Genomic DNA, 17,099 nt, shown 5'->3' on the forward strand with positions numbered 1-17,099 from the left:
TATCTCACAATTTATGGATCTTTTCTTCTGTGGATGGTATTGAGGTTGTTTCCAGTTTTTAGCTAGTAAAAAGGTACTGCTCTAAACATCCCATGGATATCTTTTGGAATTCACAGAGAAGAGTTTTTCTATAGGGCAATGATTCTCAGTTCTGTCAGCACATAGAGTCATCAGGGGACCTTTACAAAATCCTGATATCAAGGCTGGGCCCGAAATTGATTAGACCAGAATCTCTGGGGGTGTGTCCAGCACGAGTGTGTGTCAAGCTCATCAGGGGACGCCAATGCACTGCCAGTGGTGACCACCACTGCCCTGGACCACCGTGCGGTCTTCCAGCCAGCAGCGTCGGCATCATAACAGAACTTGATAGACAAGCATGCTCAGGTCCTGACCCAGACCTGGTGGGTGAGAATCTGTTTTAGCAAGACTTTGGGTAACTGCCCCGCAGCTGCAGGCCAGGAGCATCTTCATCTACAGGTATTGCCACGCGGCGGCTCACGAGGGTGGTGGCTGGCCACACGGCTGTGGTTTTAAGTCGCTGTGCCCTGCACTTGGCAGGTTCTTTCTCTATGGAAGTTCTTTTCCTTCAGTTCTGGGAAATATTCTTGTATCATTCCTTCCACAATTTTCTCTTTTCTGTTTCTTGGCTTGCAATTCTTATCAGTTGGAATCAGACCTGCATGGATCTGATCTTTTGGTTGTCCAACTGTCTTGGATTTTTGTCCCTATTTTAACATCTCTTTGTTTCAGTGTTTTACTGTCTAGAAGGTTCTCTCCCATATTTCCATTCCTTATAATGCATTTAAAAATTTATGCTATATATATATTTTTTTAATATTCGAGAGCTTTAACACTTCCTTTTAAAAAATGACACTTTCTTCCTGTCTCATGGACAAATACTTTCAGAGGAATGTCCTCTGACCCCTTTCTTCTGTGTATTGGAGTCTCTGTATCTTTGGCTGTTGGTTGTAGTCAATTGCTGGTGCCCCTGGCTGTTGTCACTGCGAGTGCAACACAGGAAAGCTAACAGGTAGCTCCACGCATGTGGGCAGGGCTTGGGACTGCGGGCCCCACAGTAGCACCTGGGTAGAGACTGGGGAATTGTCAATTTCAGGATCTGTCAATCTTTTCTCTTTACTGGGCTTCCCAAAGAGAAATTCAATAATGTCCTGTGTTGGGGGTGGCTGGATGGGGAACAGGCCCAGCTGTTGGCCAAGGAAGGGGGCTGATGGTCTCCTCCATTAACTGTTGCCTCACCCCAGCCTTTGGCTGGGCTTGGGGTTCCCAAGCCAGAATTCTTCTAGCTCAGCCTTGGCCAGCTGTAAACCATCTTCTACCAGGGTCAGAGAAGGGCGGTCACATGCCATCTGGGCTTGGGTCTAACCACGTCTTCCAATCGATACTATTTTCACATCCATCCTGAACTTCCACTTTAGGGATACCTGGTCCCTCCGTGTTCGAAGCATTTGGAGGATTCTGCAGAGCTAACTGGCTTGTTACCTGTTGGCTTTCTCCCTTGTAGACATTTCAGGGGGTGGGAGAAGCTGGCACTAAGCAAGTTTTACTCTTCCATCTTCCAAAGTTTTAGACCTCTCTTACATACTGCCGCCGCCTTTGTTGTTGTTCAGTCGCTTAGTCGTGTCCAACTCTTTGTGACCCCACACTGTAGCACGCCAGGCTTCCCTGTCTTTCACCACATCCTGGGGCTCACTCAAACTCATGTCCATTGAGTCAGTGATGCCATCCAACCATCTCATCCTCTGCCACTCCCTTCTCCTCCTGCCCTCAATCTTTCCCAGCATCAGGGTCTTTTCCAACAAGTTGGCTCTTTGCATCAGGTGGCCAAAGGATTGGCGCTTCAGCATCAGCATCAGCCCTTCCAACGAATATTCAGGGTTGATTTCCTTTAGGACTGACTGGTTTGATCTCTTTGCTGTCCAAGGGACTTTCAAGAGTCTTCTCCAGCACTGCAGTTTGAAAGCATCAATTCTTCAGTGCTCAGTCTTCTTAATGATACAACTCTCGTATCTGTACATGACTACTGGAAAAACCATAGCTTTGACTAAATGGCCTTTTGTCGGCAAAGTGACGTCTCTGCTTTTTAATATGCTGTCTAGGTTTGTGAGAGCTTTCCTTCCAAGGAGTAGGTGTCTTTTAATTTCATGGCTGCAGCCACTGTCTATAGTGATTTTGGAGCCCAAGAAAATAAAATCTGTCACTGCCTCCACTTTTTCCCCTTCTATTTGCCATGAAGAGATAGGACCAGATGCCATGATCTTAGTTTATCGAATGTTGAGTTGTAAGCCAGCCTTTTCACTGTCCTCTTTCATCTTCATCAGGAGGGTCTTTAATTCCTCTTCACTTTCTGCCATTAGAGTGGTATAATCTGCATATCTGAGGTTGTTGATATTTCTCCCAGCAGTCTTGACTCCAGCTTGTGATTCATCCAGCCCGTATTTCACATGATGTACTGCGTATAAGTTAAGTAAACAGGATGACAATATACAGCCTGGACATACTCCTTTCCTGATCTTGAACCAGTCTGTTGTTCCATGTCTGATTCTAACCGTTGCTTTTTGACCTGCATACAGGTTTCTCAGGAGACAGGTAAAGCCATTTTTGTAGTTCATGCCATTTTCATTCCTTTAGGTCATTTTGGTGGGGTTCAAGAGGCAGAGAACATACAAATGTGTTCAGTCCACTGTGTTTAACTACAAGTCCTTGTCCATTTTACAAACATTTCTACACATGTACATATAAGTTAATATAACTCATTTTGATTATTTATACGTATACTTAACTTTTTATCTTTACATCGATGGCTTTGTTTTTCAACATTAGGTTTGTGAGTCCTTCGAACCCACGCAGATCTAGCTTATTCCTTTCACTGCAGCTTAGCAAGTGTTCCAGCAACCACTGTACCACATTTTTTTTCCCATCCGTTTCTCTACTTATGCATTTCAGACACACAAATGATTGTGGCCTTTTGATCAACACACTGGCTCAATGCAAATCTAATCTTTATTGTTTTTATTCTGAAGCATAACTTGTCACAGGGAAACAGGACTTTTTTTTTTTTTTAAAACTGTCTGCCAGCAACAAGGGCAAAAGAGCTCATAGTAGGGGGTCTGAGAGCCTGGAGAGGAAGGCCCTTCAAGGCCCAGGCACGGGGCAGGCAGGCAGGATGGGAGCGTGTGGGTACCACACACGCGCGTGGGCACGTTCTCTCTCCTACAGGAAGGGTTTTCCAGAAGCATCGCCTGCACCCTGAATTAAGTGTTTTTCTGCCAAACCGAGCCTACTGAAGAGGAGTGAATTAATGGCTTAGGGAGCTTTGCACCCCAGCAGGGAACTCAGCTGAAGGCTGCTCTTCAGTGAACGAATTCACAGTGTTCCCCAGGACCCTTTCCAGCTCCACCAGCCCCGCGGGAGGGCTTCTGAGAGACCTAACAGAGAGCCAAGTTCAAGAGCAGATCCTGGGCCAGGAGGGAGGTGACTGTATCCATGTCTGAGGGCTGCAGCACGAGGGGAAGTGGGGGTGGACCTCTCCTCCCACCTCCACTGGCCTCCTCTCTGGGGGCCACGCTCCTCGGGGAAGGGCCACGCTCCTCGGGGAAGGGTCACCCTCAGGCCTGGATGTCTTCCTCCACGAATACAAATATGGAGAAAGCCCCACCTCTGAGACAGCAGTGCACATTGGAAGGCCCCACGGGTGGGTCTGAAGGCCCTTCCAGTACATCCGAGACGACAGCAAACTTAAAACGAACATGGGAGTAGGCTGGGGAGTGGGAAGGGCAATAAATAAAGGTCAAGGTGGAGTGGAGTGGCTGGGGCAGGGGTTGGGGGCTCCCAGGAAAGAAGGGGTGCAGAAAGGCACTGGGCCCGGGGGAGCAGACTCAGCCCCCCAAACACTGGTTTGTTGAGTCAGAGATCACGTCCGACAGGGCTGGCGGCCAAGGGCTCCAGGGCTGGTCAGGAAGGACCCGGGAGGGGTCTGGCTCCAGCTCGCTCTCTCCCTCTCTCTCAAGCTCTTCCACTGGAAAGTCTGCCCCGTGCACCAAGCACACCTCTGTCCAGGGCAGGTGGAGGGGACCGTTGGAGGCCACGTCAGCAGCGGGGGCTGGCCCAGGTGTCCCTTTTACCTTTGAGAGAGAGAGAAGAAAGGCCACAATAGAGTGAGCAGAAGCAGAGTCCCCAGGGGCAGTGTCAACTTTGGGAATGAAACGCAGGGAGGTGGACTCCTTGCTGGAGCGGCCTGCACCTGAAGCAGCCACCCCCTCTGAACTAAGTGGGGGAGTGCTGGGGAAGGCGGGGGCTGAGCCCTGGGCCAGCCCTGCTCTACTGCGCCGAGTCATTGCCGGCAAGTCGCCCACTCCCTGTGCTCCAGTGTGGCCGTCAATACCAGGCTAATCAACACAGGTGATCCTGGGATGCCAGCAGGAGCAAATGGACATGAGAGGGACCTTCCTGGTTGTCCAGTGATTGAGACTTTGCCTTCCAAAGCAGGAGGTGCAGGTTCGATCCTTGGTTGGGGACCTAAGATCTCACGTGCCTTATGGCCCCCCAGCAAAAAATCAAAACATAAACAACAGAAACAATATTGTAACAAGTTCAATATAAAAATGGTCCACATTAAAAAAAAAAAAACTTAAAAATAAAAATTAAAAAAAATGGATGTCAGAACAGAAAACCTTCCAGGCCAGTCCTGTCCAAGTAAAACTTAAGCCCTGGAACCCTGTCTATGTGCTGGACCACACGGCACATAGATCGTCGAGTGGCCACTGGACATGTCCTGAAGACCTATGCAGGTAGGTACCCCACGTGGAGCCTAGAGCTTACCCTCCCTGCAACCCGGGAGGGACACAACATGGTCCCCACTTTAGTGATAATGCAACTGGGTACCGAGAGATCAAATATTAGATTGAACCCTATGCAACTGCCAATCTTTAACTATTTTTGACCTACAAAAATACAGTTGCATGTGGTTTGACCTGACGGTTTGCCCAGGTTCCCATGGGTGTGGATGGCAGAGCTGAGGCTAGAGCTCAGGCACGCTGGATTCCAAACTGCCCTCTGTGGGGGACTGCAGGAGGCGAGGGGAATGTCTGCGGCGCCTCCCTCCCTGAGACCTACCTCCCCATGTCACAGTCTGACTCTCTTTCTCATGCTCATAATGAGGGGGAATGCGGGAAGGGGAGGGGGTGGCGAAGGAAGAGTGGATGAGGGCTCCCACGGGGTTTCCTGGTGGGTGACTCCACCCCACCAGGCTCCCTCAGCCGCCCCCGTGTGCAGCAGGGGCATCAGCTGCTCTGTTGACCACACAGCGTGCGCCTGTGGATCCTCTGGCTGCGGAGGCACTCAGTCCAGCTGGGGCTTCATTCTGGAAGGAGGCCAGGGGCCAATTCTGCATCTGCACGCTTTTCTCCCACTTGAGAGTGAGGACCCCCTTATCTCCCGACTGCATGATGGTCCCAGGCCAGCTGGGGCAGGTGAGAGCTTGGATTCTTGCCCTTGGCTCCCACACCCATCAAATGGGGATAATAAGCCCCCTGACTTCTTGGCCAAGAGAATGAAAATTGCCTTTGGATGTGCAGGGTGGGCCGGGCTCCACAGGTCCCGATTTCACCCCTCTTAGGATCTGGGACTGCTCTGGCCTGGGCTCTGTTTCGGGCAAGCTGATTCAGCTTCTTCAGCTATGTGGTAAGTTTCTGGAGGTCTCAGAAACTGTCCCCCACCACACCCGGCCCAGGCTGGGCATACCCTCTGGTGGACAGTAGGCGTTCTCAGAGTGGAGTTCCTGTGACTCTTACAGGGACGGTGAAATACTTGGAAAGATTACATTTTATAAAACTGAGGATGCTAATAACTGCTGAGAACAGACAGAGATGGTCAGCCTTGAGATCTGGGTTCATTGTGGGCAGGGATGGGTCTGGCTCGCCTGGGTTCCCCCAGCACCTGGCACAGCGCTCAGTGAACGGGGGGAATTGAAAACATCCCCTAGCGCTCTCCAGTGTTGGAGCACAGGTGAGGACGAGGCAGGCTACGTGGAGGGGAGCAGCCCACAGGGGTGGGGGACAGATGGGGAGGAGGTGGGCGGGTTGGAAGGTGGCTTGGTACTCACCGGGGCCCTCTGGGTCCGGCCAGGGTGCGGGGGCCCCCCTGTGGGTCGGCAGAGCCTGTCCCGGTCTCACTGGCCAGGCTGCTCTGGCTCCCCGAGAGGCAGCTGGCTGGGCGGGTGGGCCCCATCTTCAGTGACTCCACACTTCCGCCTGCAAGAAGACCCCGTGACTGGCTCCGGGTTGGGCCCTTTGGGCCTTGAACCGAGACAGGGAGGAACTCAGCCTGGACAAGGGAGCTGATCTAAAGTCTCCTCATTTGGAATTGTGACTTGTATCTATGGGACTGTCTTCCAGAGCCTCTCCCCCTGAGAATAGCCACCGCCTTCTCCCCTATTCACATGGTTGCCATGGTCTAGTGGGACCCCCACCCTTTGGCCGCTGCTGACTGGCCCACAATCTTACAAAGACAACCGAATGGGCCCTTGGGTCATTTAGCTAAGGAACAAGTAGTTACCCACATGAAAATGGACAGTGCCCTTGGAGAAGGAGCATGTAGTAGGGGAATTGTGTGTATATCTGTTAATGCAGCAAGAGGGACATTCACTGCTGCCATTAGTAACTAAGGAATCCTCATTCAGACACAGTTGTTAGTCCCCGCCTGCTGAGAGAGCAGAGATGGGGTCTGCAAGATTCCACTCTGTCTTTCTGTCTCCTGGACCCACTTGGTCACAGCTGAGAGTTGGTATGAAGAGAAAGGGTGAAGGCTATGGTGGTGTGGACAGGGACAGAGGTATACAGCCCGCCCTGGAAACCGAGGCTGGCAGGTGAGTTTGCTCCACATTTTCCTAAGAGAGAATCTTCAGCTTAAAGGGGACTAGGAGGTCATCTGGTCCAGGGACAGTTTAAACCCCATGCATCAGCCTTGCCTACTGACACTGATCACTCGGAAAACTCCATGGAGAAGGATTCTAAGGCCCATGTCAGGCTCTTTGGGAGAGAGTATCATGATCAACTAGTAATGTCTGCTATGGGCACAGGAGCAGAAGTAAAAGTATGTGTGCCAGGCATTTGGCATCCCTTATCGAGTGCAGATGGCCACCCCTGCAGGAATGCCTTCCATATCAATTCTGGCAGGAGATCACCCAGCTTTCCATTTCTTTTCAGCTTGGGGAAGTTATTGAAAAGCTTTCTTCTTATGTACTAAAAATCAGCCTCTGGAAACATCTTGCAAATATCCCAGTTCTAACCTCTGGAGTAACTGTGAATGAAGCTGGTCCTATTCCTGGGAAGGCCCTTCATGTGTGTAAAGGAAAATGTGCCCCTGGGCCTTCTCTGCATGTACACCTGAGCCTCCCTTCCATCTGTTCATGGTGGTTTTTTATTTTTGGCTGCTCTGTGCAGCTTGCGGGATCTCAGTTCCCCGACCAGGGATTGAACCCACCACAGTGAAAGCCCAGAATCCTAACCACTAGGCCACCAGGAACTCCCTTTTCCATCTGTTCTTGAGTGGTGCCAACCCTGTAGCTCCCAGTCGTCCCAGCCAAAGGCCCACTTTGCCTCCTGGATCTAGAACTGTTCCACCAACCCCCACCGAGGAGCTGCTGGGAAGCAGAAGCCACAGGAGGAGGAGAGCCACTGCCCTCGGGGCCTGGGAAGCAGCAGTGCGGCTCCCTGCACTTCCTGTCAGTTGAGTCAGTCGCTTACCTGACTCGCCCCAGGGCTTGTTGCCTTTCGGGTCCCTGACCCCAGCGGGCCGGAGTCTGTCATCCAGGCTGGAGGAGCTGAGATCAGAGTCGCTGTCGCTGTCGCTGGAAACCACTGGAAAAGAGACACCAGCACAGGAGGTCACCCCCCACTGGCCACTGCCAGCAGGAGTGTCCGACAGAGGGGACCAGGGCAGGCCTCCTCCTCCTGCCAAGACAAGATGGCATGGGACCTCTGCCGGTCCTGGTGTTTGGAGCATGGGGCTGGCAGGGGACTCCTTTCTGCCAGGCAGAGAGGTGAGTGCCGGGGCAGCCCATCTCCACATGTCACCCCCTCCCTGGGGCTGGATCAGAAGCTTCTTGCTGGGAGGAGCCGATTATCTGCTTTGGTGCAGGCCCAACTACTCTGAAGCATGCACTTGGCAATGCTTAAAACCATCCAGTGATGCCCTGCAGGAATAATTCCAGTCCTCGCTGACCTGACAGAGGGCTCCAGGCCCCTGACATTCACTAACTAGTAGAAGCTTCAGAACAACTCTGCAAGATAGGAAACAGCATTGTCCCCATTTCCCAGGCAAGGAAACTGAGGCCCTTGACCACAATGGGATGCTTACTCTGGTGGGCTGGCTCCACAGACTGTGTTTATAACCACTCTGATTCCACTGGGAGAACTGAACTCGGAGCCAGCAGGTCTGGGCTCTCATCCCAGCTCATCCAGCAACTCCCAGTGGGGTCTTGTGAACGCAGAAGGGAGCCAGGCTGGTGGGGCTGGAATCCCGGGAGAGGGTAGGGGAGGGGGAGCTCCCATGGTGAACACCCACTGTGGTAGAAACACTCTTTTCTGGACTAAATGGGACCATATTTGGCTGGTTAGTCAACAGTGGGAGTCATAATATAGGATCTATTCATACATTAAACACTCTATTTTCATTTTAAGCATAGAAATGTACATCCACTTGCCAATCTTTTGATGTAGGGCTTGGGTGCTTCTTCGAGATCAGCCCACATGGTCTTTCATGTCTAAACTGCATCTATATTGCATTGCCTGTGATTCCCAGATTCCATTTCTTTAAACTGAAGCTGAGCTTAAGTGGCTCCAATGGTAAAGAATCTGCCTGTAATGCAGGAGACCCCAGTTCAATCCCTGGGTCAGGACGATCCCCTGGAGAACGGAATGCAATCCACTCCAGTATTCTTGCCTGGAGAATCCCATGGACATGTAGCCTGGCGGGCTACAGTCCATGGGGTTGCAAAGAGTCAGACACGACTGAGCGACTGACACTTTAAAGACACAGCAAAGCAAGAGCCCAAACTCCCACCCTCCTCTATTTCTTTAGCCTCATCCCCCACAACTGCACAACCAGCTCTTCTGCCTGAGGCTTCTCCGGCCCCAGGCCACCTGGAGCTCCTGCCAAACTGTCAGCACCTCCTGCAGGGACTGGCTTTCCTCTCCCCAGAATTCCCTGCCTACCCTTCTCCTCCTGGCTTAGTTTGGGTACCACCTCCTCCAGGAAGCCCTCTATGGTCTCCATCTGGTTGGCTGAACACGCTGTGTATTCTGTTACACCTGCAGCAACCAAACTTTCTGCTCTAAGCGTTGTGTGTGTGTTTTCCCCCAGCAGACTTGGAGGTTCCTGAAGGCAGGGGCCAAATCACATCATGACTGAGCCTAGCGTGCTTTTCCCACAGACCTGATCCTGGGGGTGGGGCAAGAGGGGTGCTAACGGTTTGTTTCCAGCTTTGCCTTCCTCTGTCTGCTTAAGGATTTTGATCTTTCTGCTGTGTTTCTCTCCTCGCCCTCAAGGCAGAGATCTGCTTTGGCTTTTTGGGCTTTCCAGATCTAGAATCAAAAGGAGATGGAGACTGGAGGGGTTGGGATCCACACGCCCGCCCCATTCGTTATATTTGAGAAATGTAAGTAAAGGTCTGACTTATTTTGCAATTGCTTTTTAGGTCCCAGACTGGGTTTCTTTGATCAAGAATCCACTGAGACCTGATTTTATGGGCATTCGTTTTATAAGCAATTACGTATTTTTTGACTCACGCACTGACTGACTAACCATCAACCCTGTGGGTCCCCAGACAAAGGGGGTGTGAGGGCCAGGAGTGAGCAAGCATCTCTCCTTTGGGGCAGGTGCAAAGGGATCTGGAATATTCTGCCCCCGCCCCCAGCAGGAGGGTGTCCAGCAGCCTGTTAGGCAGTAGGAAGTCCCTGAGGAGAACACAGTGACTGATCTCCACGTTGGTTTTCTCATCTCTCTGGTAGAGATGCTTACTCCAGGACTCTTGCCTGAAAAATCCCACAGATGGAGGAGCCTGGTAAGCTACAGTCTGTGGGGTCGCAAAGAGTCGGACACGACTGAGTGACTTCACCTTCACCTTCATTCCTTCTTCCTGACTTGGAATGTTCTGTCTGCCCCATGCTGGATATGCTGGATCTTTGTAATTCTAGGGTGGAGTGGGAAATATGAGGCTGGGGCAGCAGGGGATAGCGAGACATGACATGGGGCTTCATGATATGGAAATAATACCTGGATCCTTTGGTGCTAATGAGCAGATGCCACAGGGCATGACGTACCAAGAGCTTGAAAGAGACGATGGGAAAGGACATCCCAAGACTCCGGGTTATGGTGGCCAGCCCATTCACCCCATTCCTTCACTCTGCTCCCTGTCCTGCCATCTGTGGTACCTGGTCTCAGTGTTGGGTTGAGAGTGGGCTTAAGTTGCAAGAATACTGCTGAGCTATGTTGCAAGAGCGTGTTTTGCTGGGCGGGGTATGTCTCGTCCAAAGCCCCAACCCTGGAGGTGGGGCTCAGGTAGCATGTTGCCTGGTTTCCATACGGTGCCTATGCCGTGCAAGGTTTAGAAAAAATAAACCTCCCCAAGTGACAGTCAGTGGGCTTGTTCTTTGTCTCCTTTTATAGAACCCCAAGGGCCATAGCCGTGGAAGCGGGGGAACAGCCCTGGATGACAACGAAGCTCACAAAGGTGTCGCAGAGCAGAGAAGCAGCCAGCCGAGGCCACGTTCCTTTTGAATGCATCTCCCTTGGCTCAAGCATTGCTGTTCATTGTGTCTGGGATTTCAAGCAGGGGGCCAAGCCTCAGCTTAGAGGTCTCTGTGATGCAAACCCAATCCTGTTTCTAATCCACTCTAATAAACCTCACTCGAAAGGAAGAGCCCGAGGAAGTCGGCAGTGTCGACACCTGGCCTTGGCACTTACTGTCATTGGGAAAGAAAGATGCTGAAGAGACAATGTGGAGAACATCCCTGGACGCTGCCCAACGCAAATGCTGTCTACCCCAATTCTCCTCCAGCAGCAAAGGAAGAAGTTTTTCTTCCTCCTCCCCCTCCAAATGTCGCTGTAAAACCCAAACCTTGGTTAATTTGCCATTCGATTGCTGTTGCCACCTTTCTCTCTACACGGCAGCTGCAATCGTAAATCTTCCAGGTCTATTAACAAAGCTTTTAGGCTCATAAATCTTTTGGCCCTTGCTCTTCCATCCTCAAAACACTCTGTGTGTCTGAAGGCTGATTTTTTACCTCTAATTCCCCAAAGGCTGAGTCTAGGATGGCCTGGTTGGTGACAAGTGCTTGTATTCTGCCCACGCTTGATTTTTCAGGTTGAAAATGGGAAAACACCAGGGAGAAGACTGTCTTGATAGCTTCCCCAAGAAGGAGGTGTCACCAAGTGGATTCACCGGAACTCTGCCAGGAGGCAGGGAGGAGGCCCCCTGCTGCAGTGGCCTGGGCCCCTGGACCACTTGCTTGGGGACCTGGCATCCCTGAGATTTTCCCATCATGCAGGGCTGCCCCACTCTGCCTGGCTCTCATCAGCAGCAGCGGACAGCACCAGCGCCAGCCATGCTCACTTCTCTGGGTTTTTTTTTTTTCTCTTGGATGGATTTGCAATTTGATTGTCACCATGGAAACTCGAGTTTTGGTACATGAAAGTGGGGGGAAGTCTTCCCTTTTGGAAAGTCTTTTCCAACTGCTGCAAAGAACATGTGTGGCAGCTGCTGGCTTGTGGAGAAACCTTGCCTGCAATGGTCCAGGGGACAGGCAGGATGCTGGCTACGTGACCTCATAGCCCTGCATTAGGATTTAGGGAATCTGTTTCCTGGCTCTGATCTGCCAACCTCTCTCTTTGTGACCCTGGGGGCACCTCTCAGGGCTTCACCACACACAAAACAGGCCGACCTAGACAGCCTAGACACTCTGGGTCTTGAATCCTAGGATTCAACTTCAGATCAGCTTTGTTCCATCAGTGGAGAGATCCCAGTGCCCCTCTCTGGCTGAGAGGCAGGGAGATGTGATTTCTGGGCCACACGACATCCGCCTGCCTGGCACAAGGACAACCAGCAGCCTGTGAGCTTGGGAGGCCCTTGTGAGTTGCTGCTGCTCTGCTTGGAGGCTCCCAAAGCCCCCAGAAATTATGGGAATTAGAGAGGAAGAGATATTTTCAGCAAACATTCTGCCAAGGCAAAGCAGATGGTGGAAAATTTTGCACGCTAAAAACAAAAAAAAACCCAACTTTTATTGTAAAGGAAAGATAAGGCCCCGGGGAATGCAGAGGCATCCCCAATTAGCCTTACCCAGCCCACCAGGCTGGCGCGGCTGCAGAGAAGAGTCAAAAAGATGTCCCCACGGGGACAGGTGATGGCTGTGCCACCCGCAAGTGGGGCCAGGCTCATAGCCCGAAATCCCACCAAGATGCCTCCCACGTCTGGGGCTCCGTTTGGCGGCAGCAGGAGGGAGGTGTGGGGGTGGTGAAGAGGCACTGGCTCTGAGTCAGACAGACTGTGTCCTGGCTCTGCCACTTGCCAGCTGTGTGACTTTGGGCCAGTTCCTTCACCTCTGTGCTTGGCAGGCTCACCTATGAAAGGGGGCAACGATGGATCCTTTCCTGGGTTATTGTGAGCATTAGCAGAAATAACACAGGCCATGTCTGGCATATGGCAGATGCTTGATAAAAAAATAAATAAATATTTATTTGGGGGGCATCCTGAACTCATGGCCCACACCATCTGGCATGGGGATGGCTTCTGGACTCAGCATGTTCGATGCCCAGGCCAGCCTCACGGGTGGACTCTCCTTTTCTAGGGGAACTCAGATTTCCAAGTTGTGCTTCATGAGACATTGAAGGCATTGGTACCGTCAGAGTCTGTCTGGAGGCTGAGCTGGATTGGAACTCAGGACTATCTGTGGCTGGAATCTCTACTCTTTCTTTCTCGCTCAGGATGCAGGGCATCCCTTGGTCTGGGCTTATCCCAAGGGCTCTGGGCCCCTGAAGGCAGGCCAGTTCATCCTCAGTCCCTTCAACATGCTTTTTCCCATCAGGCAGGAGCTGCCATGTGGGTGAGAAAAACACCCAGTTCACTCCCAACATCTAGGGTTGAATACTGGCTCTGCTTTGGACACTTCTAGACAAATACCTTAATCTCTCTGAACCTCAACCTTCTCATCTGTCCAATGGAGACGATAACAAACACAGTAAAATAAGATCAAGGAGGACGCAATGCGCTGCGAGTTTAAAAAGCTATTCGAGGGACTTCCCTGGTGGTCCAGTGGCTAAGACGCCTCGCTCCCAGTGCAGGGGGTCTGGGTTCAACCCCTGGTCAGGGAACTAGATCTCATATGCCACAACCAAGAGTTGGCAAGCCGCAACTAAGACCTGGGGCTGCCGTTCAGTCGCTCAGTCGTGCCCGACTCTCTGTGACCCCATGGACAGCAGCACGCCAGGCTTCCCTGCCCTTCACTCTCTCCCGGCATTTGCTCCAAGATCCCATATGCTGCAACTAATGATTCCAGTCCTGCAATTAAGACCCAGCACAGCCAAATAAATAAATATTGAAAAAACTATATGAGCCTATAAATATTTTTCAAAATGAGATTCCAATTCGTCCTCTAGGAACCAACCCAAATCGTGCCTGTGTTGGAAAGTTTCTCTCGCCCAAGGACGGAAGACAGCCCCCAACCCTGCTCTCCCTACGCCTGCTGGTCCCTCTCACACACTCCCTGGCATTACACTGTGTTTCCTACAGATGCCTGCCTTGACTTGCCCAGTTCTACCAGAAACCCCTTCAGGGCAGGGCTACATCTTAATCGGCGTCTGCCTTCTTCCCTCAGCCCCCAGTGCTGGGCCCTGGGCCAAGCGGGCACTCAGTAAATACTTGTTGACTGCTTTCTGAAAAATCCTCCCCAGGAGAGGACATGGCATCTCATGGAGACGGCAGGATAGATGGTGATCAGCGAGGTGGCGGCCAGCCAGCTAGGGCTGGGCGTTCAACCAAGCAGGTGCCTCCCCTTCCCGAAGGACACTTGGGTGGGACAAGCCAGGCGACAGGAGATGTGGCCTCAGCCGGAGCCAGGGATGGACTAATGGAGGGGGGCTGTCGGAGACTGGTTGCTATGGACACGGGATGAGTGGGCTCTGGGGAGGGGAGTGCACTGTTCACGAAAAACCTTTTCTTCTTCCAAACCCGAGACCCAAGGATAGGTTCTCCCTTTGCTTCGGAAACTTCCCCCAGGGCCCTAGAGAGTAGGGATCTGAAAGGAAGAAAGAAAAATAGCCTCAAGCCCAGGGAGCTTGATCTCCTAAGGATGGGCTGAGTGGAGTCAGAGAGCCTCGGAATCTTCCTCCCTCCCTCCCTCCTGGCCTGGAGTCTGGAGATCCAGATGACCCTCCCTTGCCAGCTGCCTGATCACCCTGGGCCTCATTTCCTCCCCTTTGAGGTGGGGTTAGTCGCAGGACCACCACAGAGGGAGGGTGAGGCTGTGGGACCTCCTTCCTTGGCTCCCCTTCTAGGCTGCCCCCGGCACCTTGGCAGGGACAGCCCAGACCAGGCCAGGAATTGAGAGTGGGGAGTGGAGGATTTCTCCTGCTTGTTTATTCATTGCCATTGATTTTAATTAACTCCCTCCTTGGGGCTTGCAGAGAGACAGGAGGCACCGGATAATGAAGAAGTATCCTCCGATCGATAGAGATGTGGTCGCCAGCATTGACATCCTGTGGTCCTGTCCTGGCTGGAGGCGCTCCAGAGAGAAGAGGGAAATGGACAGATGGAAGATAAGAACAGATTCTGCCAGAGAGAACACAATACCACTACTCTGTAGCGGGAGTGGAGAGTGGTCAGGCAAAGAAGTCAGGTAGAGCTTCCTGGAAGAGGTGGAATTGAAAAATGAGCGTGATTTTGGAAGGTAGAGATGCTAGGACTGGGGTGAGCCAGGCATCCCTGACAAAGGACAGGAAAGGCAAAGGCCAGGTGGTGGGCTTCTTTGGGGGCCAGGACAGGCTCAAAAGGAAGGTTCTAGACTCAGGCACTTAGGGGACGAGGGGCTGGTCTGGTTTGGGTGTGCTCTGCAGTATTTCCCTCTGGCAGGTTATTGCTTCTGATTCATGGCAGAGATGCAGCAAAGTGGGTGCGTACCTCCTGCCGGCTCCTCTGCTGGGATATAAAATGTGCCTCATCCACTCCATGACGTCAGTGCTCTCTCTCTGTCCTTCTTTATGTCTCTGTGCGTCTCTGACTTCATCTCTTTATGCCTCTCTTGCTGATGGTTTAAAAAAAATCTCTCTCTGCCTTTGCCTCTCTTGTCTTTCCCTCTCTTGTGGGTCTTTGTGTCCCCACGGTTCTAAGTCTCCCTGCGTTGGTCTCTTGGTCCCTCTTCCCATTTTGTTGGTTTCTCTCACTCTCCCTCTCTGCCCACCTGTCTCTGGGTCTCTGTCGGGCACATCCCCTCAGAGTCTGGCCTCAGGGTGCGTCCCTCAGCTTCCCTCATCCTAGAATCTCAGCCCCTGCGAGCCCCATGGCATCTGATCTCATCCTGGGTGTGGGAAGGGCTGTCAGCTTTGCCCAGACTCCATGTGGACCCCAGGGGCAACTGAGGCAGGGGTAGTCCAGCCCCTCTTTCCTGTATGGAGATCACTGGGCAGACAGACACTCTCTGCTTCTGCTGCCGAGGCTGGACTAGTGAGTAGAAATCCACCAGCCCCCCGTGATGGACAGGAGGTCCAGGGAGAGGGTGGCGGAGCCAAGTGCACCCAGCCCTGTTATCTCCGAGGGCTTTATTGGAGTCAGATGAGACAGGCGGGCCCAGATTTATTCTCTTCACCCAGGTCCCCAAAGGCCAAGAAAACTAGAGTAGAATTAAGTTGTAGGTTCACACGGCAAGACAGGTGAGCAGCTGGAGAGGGGAGCACTGTACTGCACTTGGCAGGAGTTCTGTGGTCATCCAGGGCTTCCCAGGTGGCTCAGCGGTAAAGAATCTGCCTGCCAAGCAGGACACGTGGGTTCGATCTCTGGGTTGGGAAAATCCCTGGAGAAAGACATGGCAATGCACTCCAGTATTCTTGCCTGGAGAATCCTATGGACAGAGGAGCCTGGCGGGCTACAGTCCATGGATTCGCAAAAGAGTCAGGCACGACTTAGTGACTATTATACAATAGCAGCAGCAGCTGCTGAGGACATCTGCTTAGCTAGAGCCAGGCTGCCTGGGGTGGGGCTGGGCCCTGCTCTCCCAATTCAGCTCAGATGGGGATTGTGGGGTGGGGAGGCGGCAAGGAATCCCAAGGCCTCACCTTGCAGCTGGAGTCATCTGATCAGCTGAGGCTGTCATCGGGTTCGGACAAATTAGAAACGACACCCATGCCCCTGTCCTCTGTGGTGTGGCTAATGAGCGCCTCCTGCTCTTGGGAAATCAAGCCCCCAGCCAGTGAGGACACCCAGGACAGGCCAGAGGGCTGCAGAGGCCGGGGCGGGGCGCAGCAGTGGGAACAATGGTGGCTCCTGGCTGCTCAGGGCTCCTGTTCTGGGGGTGGCCCCTGCACCGAGCTAGTGTTTGGCTTCACCGAGGACTCTGAAGGTCAAAACAAATTAGTAACACATAGGCTTATCTTTCAAAACACAGCCACGAAAGATGAGGTTAGGGCCTCTGTTTCCCTGAGACTTAGGAAAAGGGCAGAGTTTCCTGAACACCGTGGGGATTTCTTATTCTGCCCATGCCAAGGTTACAAGGCAAATTATCTGACCCCTCCAAGCCTTGGTTTCCTCTTCTATGAAATGGGACAACAGTAGTACCTCCAGTACAGGTATTTGGGGGGTGGAGTGTTGATCACACGAATACACAAAACCCAGCATGGGCTGCAGTCCACGGCAGCTGAGGCCTGAGACCTGCTTCTTTCGCCCATAGGCCCGCGATGCCCAGGCCCCCATCTGAGCCTGGAGGAACCGCGGCCGCCCAGAGCGCCGACTGTCCGTGTCTGCCCCAGCAAGTTCCTCAGCGGGCTCAGGAGACTGAGCACCACTCCCTGCTTCTCCTGTCCCCGATGGCATGGAT

The 17,099-nt window shown here is 52.4% G+C and overlaps 1 protein-coding gene across 14 annotated transcripts in view; it reads right to left on the reverse strand.

The window, feature by feature from the left end:
- Window positions 1-3,003: 3,003 nt before the first annotated feature.
- The window catches only part of RPH3AL (rabphilin 3A like (without C2 domains)), a 139,320-nt gene continuing 125,224 nt past the window's right edge, over window positions 3,004-17,099 (reverse strand). For 13 of the 14 annotated variants that reach the window (XM_070390276.1, XM_070390286.1, XM_070390287.1 and 10 more), the window contains 3 exons: window positions 7,764-7,877; window positions 6,122-6,269; window positions 3,004-4,142 (listed from right to left, as the gene is read on the reverse strand). In XM_070390276.1, coding sequence (XP_070246377.1) covers window positions 4,139-4,142; window positions 6,122-6,269; window positions 7,764-7,877 — 266 coding nt within the window. In that variant the 3' untranslated portion in view covers window positions 3,004-4,138. The remainder of the gene's footprint in view (window positions 4,143-6,121; window positions 6,270-7,763; window positions 7,878-17,099) is intronic. The other variant, XM_070390281.1, reaches the window with a different exon arrangement.

This window comes from Bos mutus, chromosome 19 (assembly GCF_027580195.1).
Source record: "Bos mutus isolate GX-2022 chromosome 19, NWIPB_WYAK_1.1, whole genome shotgun sequence".
Taxonomy (NCBI): domain Eukaryota; kingdom Metazoa; phylum Chordata; class Mammalia; order Artiodactyla; family Bovidae; genus Bos; species Bos mutus.